Here is a 13843-nt window from a genome sequence, read left to right on the forward strand (position 1 = left end):
AATTTTTAAATAATTTTTATTCCAATTCTAAAATTTACCATTTTCTTCTCCTGTTGTTTTTCGTTTATCTTCAGGTGAAACATGGACTAGCTGCAGAATGAGAGGTCTCCGGGTGACAATACCAGTGCCTCTGGGAAGCAGGTCCCTCCCCACTAGGCTTTCTAGCACTGAGCTCTTTCCACTGCTCTGAAAACGGAATACACAAGAGCAAAATGAGTTTCTTAACAGATTTTTTTGTAACTCAGTAAGACTATGCTATATAATTACTTTAAAAAAATTATTGCAAAGTCTTTTAAAATGAAAGTTTAGTTATATTTTCTATTATATGATCTTTATTTCTTTAAAATAAAATAGTACAAAAAGAGAAAATATATACCCTAGTGCAAAATCAATTAGTTATGTGGTAACAATATCTATGATTATTTCATGGGATATATAAAAATTTATAACTCAAAAAAAAAGAGAGAGACACTATATAAGCCCCAATTCCCCATAATTTTCCTGCCTTTTCTGATACTCTCAACCATATAATATTAGGTAATTTCAAAACCTATATAATATTGGTATACATAAAACTATGCCCAGAACATGTAGATATTTTACATTAAATGGGATAGTAGTACTATGTGTATTTTTCTCTAACCCACTTTTATTTTTAATATAACAATCAGGGATATCATTCCATATCAGTATATTTACTTCTGTGTTTAATAGTTAAATAGTATTCTGTATGTAAAACCAAACCCCAACTGATGGACATTTAAATGGTCCTTGCCACTACTAACAATGCTGCAATGAACATACTTTGTACATATAACCTTACTCACTTATCCTATGACCTCATTAGATTTACTTAGTTCATTAAATAAAACTGCTGTGATTAAAGAGCATACAGATTTTATGCATTCAGATACTACCAGACTGCACACTACAAGATGGGAGGCACCAAGCTATGCTTCATGTTCAATCTGCTGTATCCCCATCAGCATTGGGCATTACCACTTTTTTGAATCTTTGCTACTTTTTTTTGATAAACACTGACAGTTCATTTAAATTTGCATTTCTTTATTATTCAGTCTAGTATCACTTTGTTTAAAGGCCTTTTGTATTTCTCCTTCAGTGATTTGCTTGTTCAAATGCTGGTATATTATGCGTCTTATTAGTTTATAAAGATCTTTATCCATGTAAGTATTTATTTTTTGTTGTTTTGAATATTTTCCCCCAACTTTTTATTTTGAAAATTTCAAAGCCACAAGAGTTGGAAGAATATTAACAGTGAATACCCATATACCTTAACAAAAGTACCATACACCTTAAATAATTATTAGTATTTTGACACATTTGCTTTATGTCTCTTCTTACACACACACATATTTTCTTTTCTTTTGCTGTCCCTTTTGAGAGTTGGTTAATATGTCATGACATTTCATCCCTAAATATAGTGGCATATCTCTAAGAATAAGGGCATTCTACTATATAACCACACTACAATGATCACACTGAGGAAATTTAACATAGACACAATACTCATAAACAGTATATAATCAAATAATATATAAACTTGTCTCTATTATGCATTTTTATATTATACATAAATGTTTACAAATTTGCTATTTTTTTCAACTTTGTAATTCATATTTTTCTGTAACAGAATATGTTTTCCTTACTGTATTTTTTCTTAGTCAAAACTAGTACATCTTCTAATGTCATACTTTCTACAAAAGCAAAAACCCTAAACTCATCTACTGTATCAGAAAGGGTCTACAGGAAACAGATGGCCCATTCAAGCTAGAATAATTTAAGGAGAGTTTAGTTACAAGTGGACTATTTACAAAGTTTTGGAAGAGGGGGATCACAAGGGATAGTGCAATAACGTGGGCTGGTAATGACAGAGCAGCTCTTATCACTCACAAGCTCCAAAAGATGGATGAGAACTTTCAGAGAGACAGCCTAAGGCACCTACACATAGGAAGTAAGCCAGGGGAATAAATACCCAGACTTTAGTCTTCTCCTTTCTCTAAGTCCTGCCAAGGCTCCCCATTTCCAAACCGAATAGGTAGAGGACATAGGGCCCCATTCCTGTTGTCCAGAAAGGTCCCCTATGATGGAGAAAAGTAACGTTGAGTGGATAAAGAGGGTCAAATTTAAGGTTATGTGGCACATCCAGTTTTGCTAGGTTTTGGAGTCCAGGTTTACCCCTCTCATAAGTAAAATGGGTGCTTCCCCCATTTCTTTTCTGTACTCTAAAATAATTTAAACAACACGGCAGGGGGACCTTCAAGATGGCGGAGGAGTAAGACATAGAGATCAGCTTCCTCCCCACAAATACATCAAAAATACATCTACATGTGGAACAACTCCTATACAACACCTACTGAACGCTGGCAGAAGACCTCAGACTTCCCAAAAGGCAAGAAAATCCCCACATAACTGGCCATGTAACTGACAGTGTCTTGGTGCCCCAGCCTGGTGTCAGGCTTGAGCCTCCAAGGTGGGAGACCGAGTTCAGGACATTGGTCCAACAGAGACCACCCAGCCCCATGTAATATCAATCTGTGAGAGCTCTCCCAGAGATCTCTGTCTCAAAGCAAAGACCCAGCTCCACCCAACGGCCAGCAAGCTCCAATGCTGGACGCCCCATGACAAACAACTAGCAAGACAAGAACACAACCCCACCCATTAGCATAGAGGCTGCCTAAAATCATACTAAGTTCACAGACACCCCAAAACACACCACCAGACACGCCCTGCCCACCAGAAAGACAAGATCCAGCCCCACCCACCAGAACACAGGCACCAGTCCCCTCCACCAGGAAGCCTACACAACCCACTGAACCAACCTCACCCACTGGGGGCAGACACCAAAAACAATGGGAACTACGAACCTGCAGCCTACGATAAGGAGACCACAAACACAGTAAGCTAAGCAAAATGAGAAGACAAAGAAACACAGAGCAGATAAAGGAGCAAGGTAAAAACCCACCAGACCAAACAAAGGAAGAGGAAATAGGCACTCTACCTAAAAATGAATTCAGAGAATGATGGTAAATATATCCAAAATCTTGGAAATAGAATGGAGAAAATAAAAGAAACGTTTAACAAGGACCTAGAAGAACTAAGGAGCAAACAAACAATGATGAACAACACAATAAATGGAATTGAAAATTCTCTAGAAGTAATCAATAGCAGAATAACTGAGGCAGAAGAACAGATAAGTGACCAGGAAAATAAAATAGTGGAAATAACTACCTCAGAGCAGAATAAAGAAAAAAGAATGAAAAGAATCGAGGACAGTCTCAGAGACCTCTGGGACAACATTAAATGCACCAACATTCAAATTATAGGGGTCCCAGAAGAAGAAGAGAAAAAGAAAGGGTCTGAGAAAATATTTGAAGAGATTTTAGTTGAAAACTTCCCTAACATGGGAAAGGAAATAGTCAATCAAGTTCAGGAAGCAGAGAGAGTCCCATACAGGATAAATCCCAGGAGAAACACACCAAGACACATATTAATCAAACTATCAAAAATTAGATACAAAGAAAAAATATTAAAAGCAGCAAGGGAAAAGCAAAAAATAACATACAAGGGAATCCCCATAAGGTTAACAGCTGATCTTTCAGCAGATACTCTGCAAGCCAGAAGGGAGTGGCAGGACATATTTAAAGTGATGAAAGGGAAAAACCTACAACCAAGATTACTCCACCTAGCAAGGATCTCGTTCAGATTCGACGGAGAAATTAAAAACCTTACAGACAAGCAAAAGTTAAGAGAATTCAGCACCACCAAACCAGCTTTACAACAAATGCTAAAGGAACTTCTCTAGGCAGGAAACACAAGAAAAGGAAAAGACCTACAATTACAAACCCAAAACAATTAAGAAAATGGTAATAGGAACATACATATCGATAATTACTTTTAATGTAAATGGATTAAATGCTCCAACAGAAAGACATAGATTGGCTAAATAGATACAAAAACAAGACCTGTATATATGCTGTCTACAAGAGACCCACTTCAGACCTAGGGACATATACAGACTGAAAGTGAGGGGATGGAAAAAGATATTTCATGCAAATGGAAATCAAAAGAAAGCTGGAGGGGGCTTCCCTGGTGGCACAGCGGTTGGGAGTCTGCCTGCCAATGCAGGGGATACGGGTTCGGGCCCTGGTCTGGGAAGATCCCACGTGCCGTGGAGCGACTAGGCCCGTGAGCCACAACTACAGAGCCTGCGCATCTGGAGCCTGTGCTCCGCAACAAGAGAGGCCGCGACAGTGAGAGGCCTGCGCACCGCGATGAAGAGTAGCCCCCACTCGCCACAACTAGAGAAAGCCCTCATACAGAAACGAAGACCCAACACAGCCAAAAATAAATATAAATAAAGAAATTGACACTTTACTTTAAAAAAAAAAAAAAAGAAAGAAAGCTGGAGTAGCAATTCTCATATCAGACAAAATACACTTTAAAATAAAGACTATTACAAGAAACAAAGAAGGACACTACATAATGATCAAGGGATCAATCCGAAAAGAAGATATAACAATTGTAAATATTTATGCACCCGACATAGGAGCACCTCAATACATAAGGCAAATGCTAACAGCCACAAAACGGGAGATCGACAGTAACACAATCATAGTAGGGGCCTTCAACACCCCACTTTCACCAATGGACAGATCAACCAAAATGAAAATAAATAAGGAAACACAAGCTTTAAATGACACATTAAACAAGATGAATTTAATTGATATTTATAAGACATTCCATCCAAAAACAACAGAATACACTTTCTTCTCAAGTGCTCATGGAACATTCTCCAGACTAGATCATATCTTGGGTCACAAATGAAGCCTTGGTAAATTTAAGAAAAATGAAATCATATCAAGTGTCTTTTCCAACAACAACACTATGAGACTATATATCAATTACAGGAAAAAAACTTTAAAAAAAACAAACACATGGAGGCTAAACAATACACTACTTAATATCCAAGAGAGCACTGAAGAAAGAAAACAGGAAACCAAAAAATACTTAGAAACAAATGACAATGAAAACACGATGACCCAAAACTTATGGGATGCAGCAAAAGCAGTTCTAAGTGGGAAGTTTATAGCAATAAAATCCTATCTCAAGAAACAAGAAAAATCTCAAGTAAACCACCTAATCTTACACCTAAAGCAATTAGAGAAAGAAGAACAAAAAAACCCAAAGTTAGCAGAAGGAAAGAAATCATAAAGATCAGATCAGAAATAAATAAAAAGAAATGAAGGAAACAATAGCAAAGATCAATAAAACTAAAAGCTGGTTCTTTGAGAAGATAAACAAAATTGATCAACCATTAGCCACACTCATCAAGAAGAAAAGGGAGAAGACTCAAATCAACAGAATTAGAAATGAAAATGGAAAAGTAACAAGAGACACTACGGAAATACAAAGGATCATGAGAGATTACTACAAGCAACTATATGCCAATAAAATGGACAACCTGGAAGAAATGGACAAATTCTTAGAAAAGCACAACCTTCCGAGACTGAACCAGGAATAAATAGAAAATATAAACAGACCAAAAACAAGCACTGAAATTGAAACTGAGATTAAAAATCTCCCAACAGGGCTTCCCTGGTGGCGCAGTGGGTGAGAATCTGCCTGCTAATGTAGGGGACACGGGTTCGAGCCCTGGTCTGGGAAGATCCCACATGCCGCGGAGCAACTAGGCCCGTGAGCCACAACTACTGAGCCTGCGCATCTGGAGCCTGTGCCCCGCAATGGGAGGGGCCGCGATAGTGAAAGGCCCGCGCACCGCGATGAAGAGCGGCCCCCGCACCGCGATGAAGAGTGGTCCCCACTTGCCGCAACTAGAGAAAGCCCTCGCACGAAACAAAGACCCAACACAGCCAAAAATAAATAAATAAATAAATAAATAAAGTAGCTATTAATAAAAAAAAAAAAAACTCCCAACAAACAGAAGCCCAGAACCTGATGGCTTCACAGGTGAATTCTATCAAACATTTCGAGAAGAACTAACACCTATCCTTCTCAAACTCTTCCAAAAAATTGCGGAGCAAGGAACACTCCCAAACTCATTCTATCAGGTATCAGGATGAGGCCACCATCATCCTGATACCAAAACCAGACAAAGATGTCACAAAAAAAGAACAGTACAGGCCAGTATCACTGATGAACATGGAGGCAAACATCCTCAACAAAACACTAGCAAACAGAATCCAACAGCACATTAAAAGAATCACACACCATGATCAAGTGGGGTTTATCCCAGGAATGCAAGGATTCTTCAATATATGCAAATCAATCAATGCAATACACCATATTAACAAATTGAAGGATAAAAACCATATGATCATCTCAATAGATGCAGAAAAACCTTTCAAAAAAATTCAGCACCCATTTATGATAAAAACTCTCCAGAAAGTAGGCATACAGGGAAACTACCTCAACATAATAAAGGACATATATGACAAACCCACAGCCAACATCATCCTCAGTGGTGAAAAACTGAAACCATTTCCTCTAAGATCAGGAATAAGACACGGTTGCCCACTCTCACCACTATTATTCAACATAGTTTTGGAAGTTTTAGCCATGGCAATCAGAGAAGAAAAAGAAATAAAAAGAATCCAAATCAGAAAAGAAGAAGTAAAACTGTCACTGTTTGCAGATGACATGATACGTATACATAGAGAATCCTAAAGATGTCACCAGAAAACTACTAGAGCTAATCAATGAATTTGGTAAAGTAGCAGGATACAAAATTAATGCACAGAAATCTCTTGCATTCCTATACACTAACAATGAAAAATGTGAAAAAGAAATTAAGGAAATACTCCCATTTACCATTGCAACAAAAAGAATAAAATACATAGGAATAAACCTACTAAGGAGACAAAAGACCTGTATGCAGAAAAGTGTAACACACTGATGAAAGAAATTAAAGACGATACAAACAGATGGAGAGATATACCATGTTTTTGGATTGGAAAAATCAACATTGTGGAAATGACTATACTACCCAAAGCAATCTACAGATTCAATGCATTCCCCATCTAACTACGAATGGCATTTTTCACAGAACTAGAACAAAAAATTTCACAATTTGTATGGAAACACAAAAGACCCCGAATAGCCAAAGCAATCTTGAGAACGAAAAATGGAGCTGGAGGAATCAGGCTCCCTGACTTCAGACTATACTACAAAGCTACCGTAATCAAGACAGTATGGTACTGGCACAAAAACAGAAATACAGATCAATGAACAGGATAGAAAGCCCAGAGTTAAACCCATGCACATATGGTCACCTTATCTTTGATAAAGGAGGCAAGAATATACAATGGAGAAAAGACAGCCTCTTCAGTAAGTGGTGCTGGGAAAACTGGACAGCTACATGTAAAAGAATGAAATTAGAACACCATACACAAAAATAAACTCAAAATGGATTAAAGACCTAAATGTAAGGCCAGACACTTAGAGGAAACTCTAAGAGGAAAACATAGGCAGGACACTCTATGACATAAATCACAGCAAGATCCTTTTTGACCCACCTCCTAGAGAAATGGAAATAAAAACAAAACTAAACAAATGGGACCTAATGAAACTTAAAAGCTTTTGCACAGCAAAAGAAACCATAAACAGGACAAAATGACGACCCTCACAATGGCAGAAAATATTTGCAAATGAAGCAACTGACAAAGGATTAATCTCCAAAGTATACAAGCAGCTCATGCAGCTCAATATAAAAAAAAAAAAAATCCAATCCAAAAATGGGCAGAGGAGCTAAATAGACATTTCTCCAAAGAAGATATACAGATTGCCAACAACACATGAAAGGATGCTCAACATCACTAATCATTAGAGAAATGCAAATCAAAACTAGAATGAGGTATCACCTCACACCGGTCAGAATGGCTGTCATCAAAAAATCTACAAACGATAAATGCTGGAGAGGGTGTGGAGAAAAGGGAACCCTCTTGCAGTGTTGGTGGGAATGTAAATTGATACAGTCACTATGGAGAACAGTATGGAGGCTCCTTAAAAAACTAAAAATAGAACTACCATATGACCCAGCAATCTCACTACTGGGCATATACACTGAGAAAACCATAATTCAAAAAGAGACATGTACCACAGTGTTCACTGCAGCACTGTTTACAATAGCCAGGACATGAGAGCAACCTAAGTGTCCATTAACAGATGAATGGATAAAGAAGATGTGGCACATATATGCAATGGAATATTACTCAGCCATAAAAAGAAACAAAATTGAGTTATTTGTAGTGAGGTGGATGGACTTACAGTCTGTCATACAGAGTGAAGTAAGTCAGAAAGAGAAAAACAAGTACCGTATGCTAACACATATATATGGAGTCTAGGAAAAAAAAATGGTTCTGAAGAACCTAGGGTCAGGGTAGGAATAAAGATGCAGACATAGAGAATGGACTTGAGGGCACAGGGAGGGGGAAGGGTAAGCTGGAACGAAGTGAGAGAGTGGCACTGACATAGCTAGTGGGAAGCAGCCGCATAGCACAGGGAGATCAGCTCCGTGCTTTGTGACCTACCAGAGGGGTGGGATAGGGAGGGTAGGAGGGAGACGCAAGAGGGAGGAGATATGGGGTATATGTATATGTATAGCTGATTCACTTAGTTATAAAGCAGAAACTAACACACCATTGTAAAGCAATTATACTCCAATAAAGATGTTAAAAAATAAATAAAAATAAAAAAGAGACCTGTACCACAATGTTCATTGCAGCACTATTTACAATACCCAGGACATGGAAGCAACCTAAGTGTCCATCGACAGATGAAGGGATAAAGAAGATGTGGTACATATATACAATGGAATATTACTCAGCCATAAAAAGAAATGAAATTGTTATTTGTAGTGAGGTGGATGGACCTAGAGTCTGTCATACAGAGTGAAGTAAGTCAGAAAGAGAAAAATACTGTATGCTAATACACATATATGGAATCTAAAATAAACAGGGTTCTGATGAACCTAGGGGCAAGACAGGAATAAAGATGCAGACGTAGAGAATGGACTTGAGGACACAGGGAGGGGGAGGGGTAAGCTGGGACGAAGTGAGAGAGTAGCACTGACATATATACACTACCAAATGTAAAATAGATAGCTAGTGAGAAGCAGCTGCATCGCACAGGGAGATCAGCTAGGTGCTTTGTGACCACCTAGAGGGGTGGGATAGGGAGGGTGGGAGGGAGACGCAAGAGGGCGGGGATATGGGGATATATGTATACATATAGCTGATTCACTTTGTTATACAGCAGAAACTAACACAACATTGTAAAGCAATTATATTCCAATAAAGACGTTAAAAAAAAACCCGGAAATTTCCTGTTCTTTATGTGTTTGATTAAAAATCTATCCACAAAAGTCAAGTAATTCTCCTGGATTTTCAAATTTATAAGCATAACTACTTATAATATTCTTAGAAATTGTTCACTTTTCTTATTTCTAGTATTTTATCTTTTTTCCCCCATTTAAAAAAAATTTTTTTTTTTAATTGGGGTATAGTTGCTTTAAAATGTTGTGCTAGCTCCTGTTGCACAGCAAAGTAAACCAGCCATATGTATACACATATCCCCTCCTTTTTGGATTTCCTTCCCATTTAGGTCACCACAGAGCACTGAGTAGAGTTCCCCATGCTATACAGCAGGTCCTCATTAGTTATTTTATACCTAGGCGTATATATATGTCAATCCCAATCTCCCAAGTCATCCCACCCACCCCTCCCTTTTCCCCCTGGTGTCCACACGTTTGTTCTCTACATCTATGTCCCTATTTCGGCTTTGCAAATAGGTTCATCTGCACCACTTTTATAGATTCCACATATATGCATTAATATATGATATTTATTTTTCTCTTTCTGGCTTACTTCAATCTATATGACAGTCTCTAGGTCCTCTAATATTTTATCTTTATGTTCTTTTTTCAGACCAGATTTCCCAATTGACTATTATATTGTTTTTATTGGTCAAATCTGTATTTTATTTTATTATTATTATTTTTTATATAAAGTAGATACTACTTTGTCTACTTTTCTTTTTTTTTCCCCCAAACTTTGGGTTTATTTATTTATTTATTTATGGCTGTGTTGGGTCTTCGTTTCTGTGCGAGGGCTTTCTCTAGTTGTGGCAAGTGGGGGCCACTCTTCATCGCGGTGCGCGGGCCTCTCATTATCGCGGCCTCTCTTGTTGTAGAGCACAGGCTCCAGACGCGCAGGCTCAGTAATTGTGGCTCACGGGCCTAGCTGCTCTGCGGCATGTGGGATCTTCCCGGACCAGGGCTCGAACTCGTGTCCCCTGCATTGGCAGGCAGATTCTCAACCACTGCGCCACCAGGGAAGCCCTAATCTGTATTTTATTGATTTCATGTTGTAATTATTTATTTTTAATACTGTTAATTTCTTCTTGCTGGATTTGTTTTCTGGGGAAGAGGGTTATTTGGCCCATCCACCCTACACACACACATACATCTCTCAATAGGAGTCATCTCTATCTTCATTCTTCTATACTGAGAATCTTGGTTCTCAAGGACACAGTTTGTGGCCGAATTAAAAGAAAACACTCATTTGCTTTTTATTTCACATTACACAGTCTCCAAATCATAATACCAATACTACCACCACCAATATGATTATTGAAGATAGTTTTTAAAATATTTTGCACATGATTCCTCTATTCTCCTTCTCATCTGTTTACAGACCATACTTCCTCCTTTTTTTAACCCTCACTAAGTCTTGGTTCTACAAGTATGTGTATAGTACTAACTGTCAGTCCTTATATTAATGTCTCTCTAGTCATTTTGATTCTCTTCCTGAAGATTCCTCAGGAAGAGCCAATGGGAACAATATTCTTCAGTTCTAGCACACTGATAACAGTCTGTGACTTTTATACTTGAAAATCAGTTTGGTTATATGTAAAATATTGGGCTCATGCTTTCTTGAGTATCTTAAATATGGAATTCCATAATAAATTGTGTCTTTTCTCATAAATTCTCTCATAATAAGAATAGATCTTCTCTCATCAACGTTTACTGTTGAAAAATATAATAATCTGATTTTCCTTCCCTGATTTTGCTTAGAAGTCTGAAGAATTTTTATTTTTCCTTTAAAGTTCAATAATTTTACTAGACTGTGTCTTAGTGTTGGTCTTGCTGTGTCAATGTTCTCAGGCATGTGCTGAGCTCTTTCAAAATGGAGTTCCAAGTCTGTTTTTAATTCAGTTAAATTCTAAGTTTTAGTATCTGTTCTGCTCCCTTGCCATCATTTTTTTCTTCTTTGGGGATTCCTATTATACATATGTTGGATCTTCCCTGCCTGTTTTCAATATGTCAATTTCTATCAAATTCTTTTTACAGCTCCTTTTTAGCCCGTCTTTAAAAATGTCTTCCTCCTTTTCAACATCTTTCTCTTTCAAAGGTATTATCTGTTATGTTTATATGCCCTGGTGTTTTCCTTCTAATTTGTCATTTCTAAAATAAATTTTCTTTCAATTCTAATATTTCACAAAGTTCTACCACCTAGCATTTAAAAATTTTTTTTCTTATGCAAACTTGTTTTTTTTTTTTGAAATGCCTTATTCTGATTATAATGCCTTTTGTCTTAATATCTAATGGTTTTCATCTGTTTTGTGGACGTCTTTCTGGTGTGCTTTCATTGTCTATAGGAATGCTATTTGGAGTCCCATTTTTCTTCAGATACTTTGTAAACTTTTGACAACAATCATTTCATATTGTTGATATTTAAATGAAGTTCATTTTCCTGAAGTTTCAGAAGGAGTTTTGGCCTAGAATAGCTATTCTAACTTCACTCTAAAACTCTCTCTTGTTTTTGTACAGTGTTTGAAAATAAAGTTCTTTGTTTTCTGAGATATCTTGATTCTGTTCCTCTCCACCACTTTTATCTGGACCTTCTCTTTTCTTTGTATTCTTCAGGGGATGTTTAACTGTATTGTCAGTTCCTTCTCAAGTGCAGATTGGTCCTGGAAGGCAGCTTTGGTTGGTTTTAGAAGTTTCAAGGTCTTCCAGTCCCTTAAGGCTTTATAAAAGACCTCTTTCACTCACCCATTATCAGTGTGTGCAAAACCCCTCCCAGTTTCAGCTGGCCCTCCAGGCTTTCCAGTGATTGCCTTTTGGCTATTTTTCAATTCTCACATTCATTTGAAGTTCCACTGCTTCCTTCTTCTTCCTTCATAGACAATAATACACAGGTCTTGGAGCTGTTAGTGGTCTATCCCCAAACTACTGGTGTTTGAGCATTTGTAGAGAGAAACACGCTCAACTAATTTTCTTGTAAATGTTGTTCATGGATTTTGGGTTTTCCTATTTTATTTGTTCTGTTTTTATGGGAAAGTCAAACAGGGATTAGGAAACTATTCTACCACTGCTGTCATCTTCCCAGAATCCCCAATACAGACATTTAACCCACTTTGAAATACTTAGACTAATGTTTAGTTTTATATAAGTTTTTTAATATTATTCAGTCATAAAAAGGAATAAAGTACTGATACATGTTATAATATGGATGAACCGCAGAAACATTATACTAAGTGAAAGAAGTTAGTCACAAAAGACCACATATTATTTGACCCTGTTTACATGAAATGTCCAGAACAAGCAAGAAAGTAGATTAAGTGGCTGCCTAACATTGGGGGCAGAGGAGAGCAGGGAGCGACTGCTTATGGATACAAGCTTTCCTTTTGGGATGATACAATATATAATTAGATTATGGTGATGGTTGCACAACTCTATGGACATGCTAAAAAACATTTAACTATACATTTCACAAATTCCAGAACAATTATAAACAAATGTTAAAAATCATGACTTTATACATTAGAGAACATAAGAATACTTTCATGACTTTGAGATAGAAAGTACAAACTAGAGAAGAAAAGATTGTTAATTCAACTACAGCAAAATTAAAATTTATTTTACTCATACAAAATAATTGGGGGAAAATATTTCTTTTTTTTTTAATTTTTTTATTTATTTTTTGGCTGCATTGGGTCTTCCTTGCTGTGCATGGGCTTTCTCTCTAGTTGTGGTGAGCAGGGGCTACTCTTCGTTGTGGTGCACGGGCTTCTCATTGCAGTGGCTTCTCTTGTTGCGGAGCATGGGCTCTAGAGTGTGCAGGCTTCAGTAGATGCAGCACGTGGGCTCAGTAGTTGTGGCTCATGGGCTCTAGAGCGCAGGCTCAGTAGTTGTGGTGCATGGGCTTAGTTGCTCCGCGGCATGTGGGATCTTCCCAGACCAGGGTTCGAACCCATGTCCCCTGCATTGGCAGGTGGATTCCCAACCACTACAGCACCAGGGAAGCCCTGATAATTGGGGGAAAATATTTCTGACTCATGTAACTGACAAAGAATTAGCAACCAAAATGTAAAAGTGACTCCTACAAATCATTAAGAAAAAGATGAATACTATAATAGAAAATCATTTACAGAGATATGAACAGAAACTCACAACAGAACCACAAAGAGCCAAGAAATAAGTTGCTCCAACTTATTAGTAATCGGGGAACTGCAATAAAAATGACAATGAAATACCATAAATTTAAAATGTGACAATACAAAGTATAGGTATAAACAAATAAACAAACTCCACTCTGTACATGGGAATGTAAATGGTTACAAACATTCTGAGGAGCAAGTAGGAATATCAAGTAAAAATGAAAATACATATACCCTACAGTCTAGTAATTCCACTACTTGATACTTTAGAGAAATTCTCAAACGTGTACAATGAAGCATTCATAGGAACGTTTCCAGCACTGTTGTTTACTAAAACTGCTATAGCAAACAAGGGCAAACACTC

General features: G+C 37.4%; 1 protein-coding gene across 6 annotated transcripts in view; it reads right to left on the reverse strand.

Annotated features, from left to right (window-relative positions):
• The window catches only part of DNM1L (dynamin 1 like), a 63843-nt gene that overhangs the window by 32446 nt on the left and 17554 nt on the right, over positions 1-13843 (reverse strand). For all 6 annotated transcript variants that reach the window (XM_061206569.1, XM_061206568.1, XM_061206573.1 and 3 more), the window contains exon 2: positions 39-186. In XM_061206569.1, the coding sequence (XP_061062552.1) occupies positions 39-186 (148 nt within the window). The remainder of the gene's footprint in view (positions 1-38; positions 187-13843) is intronic.

This window comes from Eubalaena glacialis, chromosome 11 (assembly GCF_028564815.1).
Source record: "Eubalaena glacialis isolate mEubGla1 chromosome 11, mEubGla1.1.hap2.+ XY, whole genome shotgun sequence".
NCBI lineage: Eukaryota > Metazoa > Chordata > Mammalia > Artiodactyla > Balaenidae > Eubalaena > Eubalaena glacialis.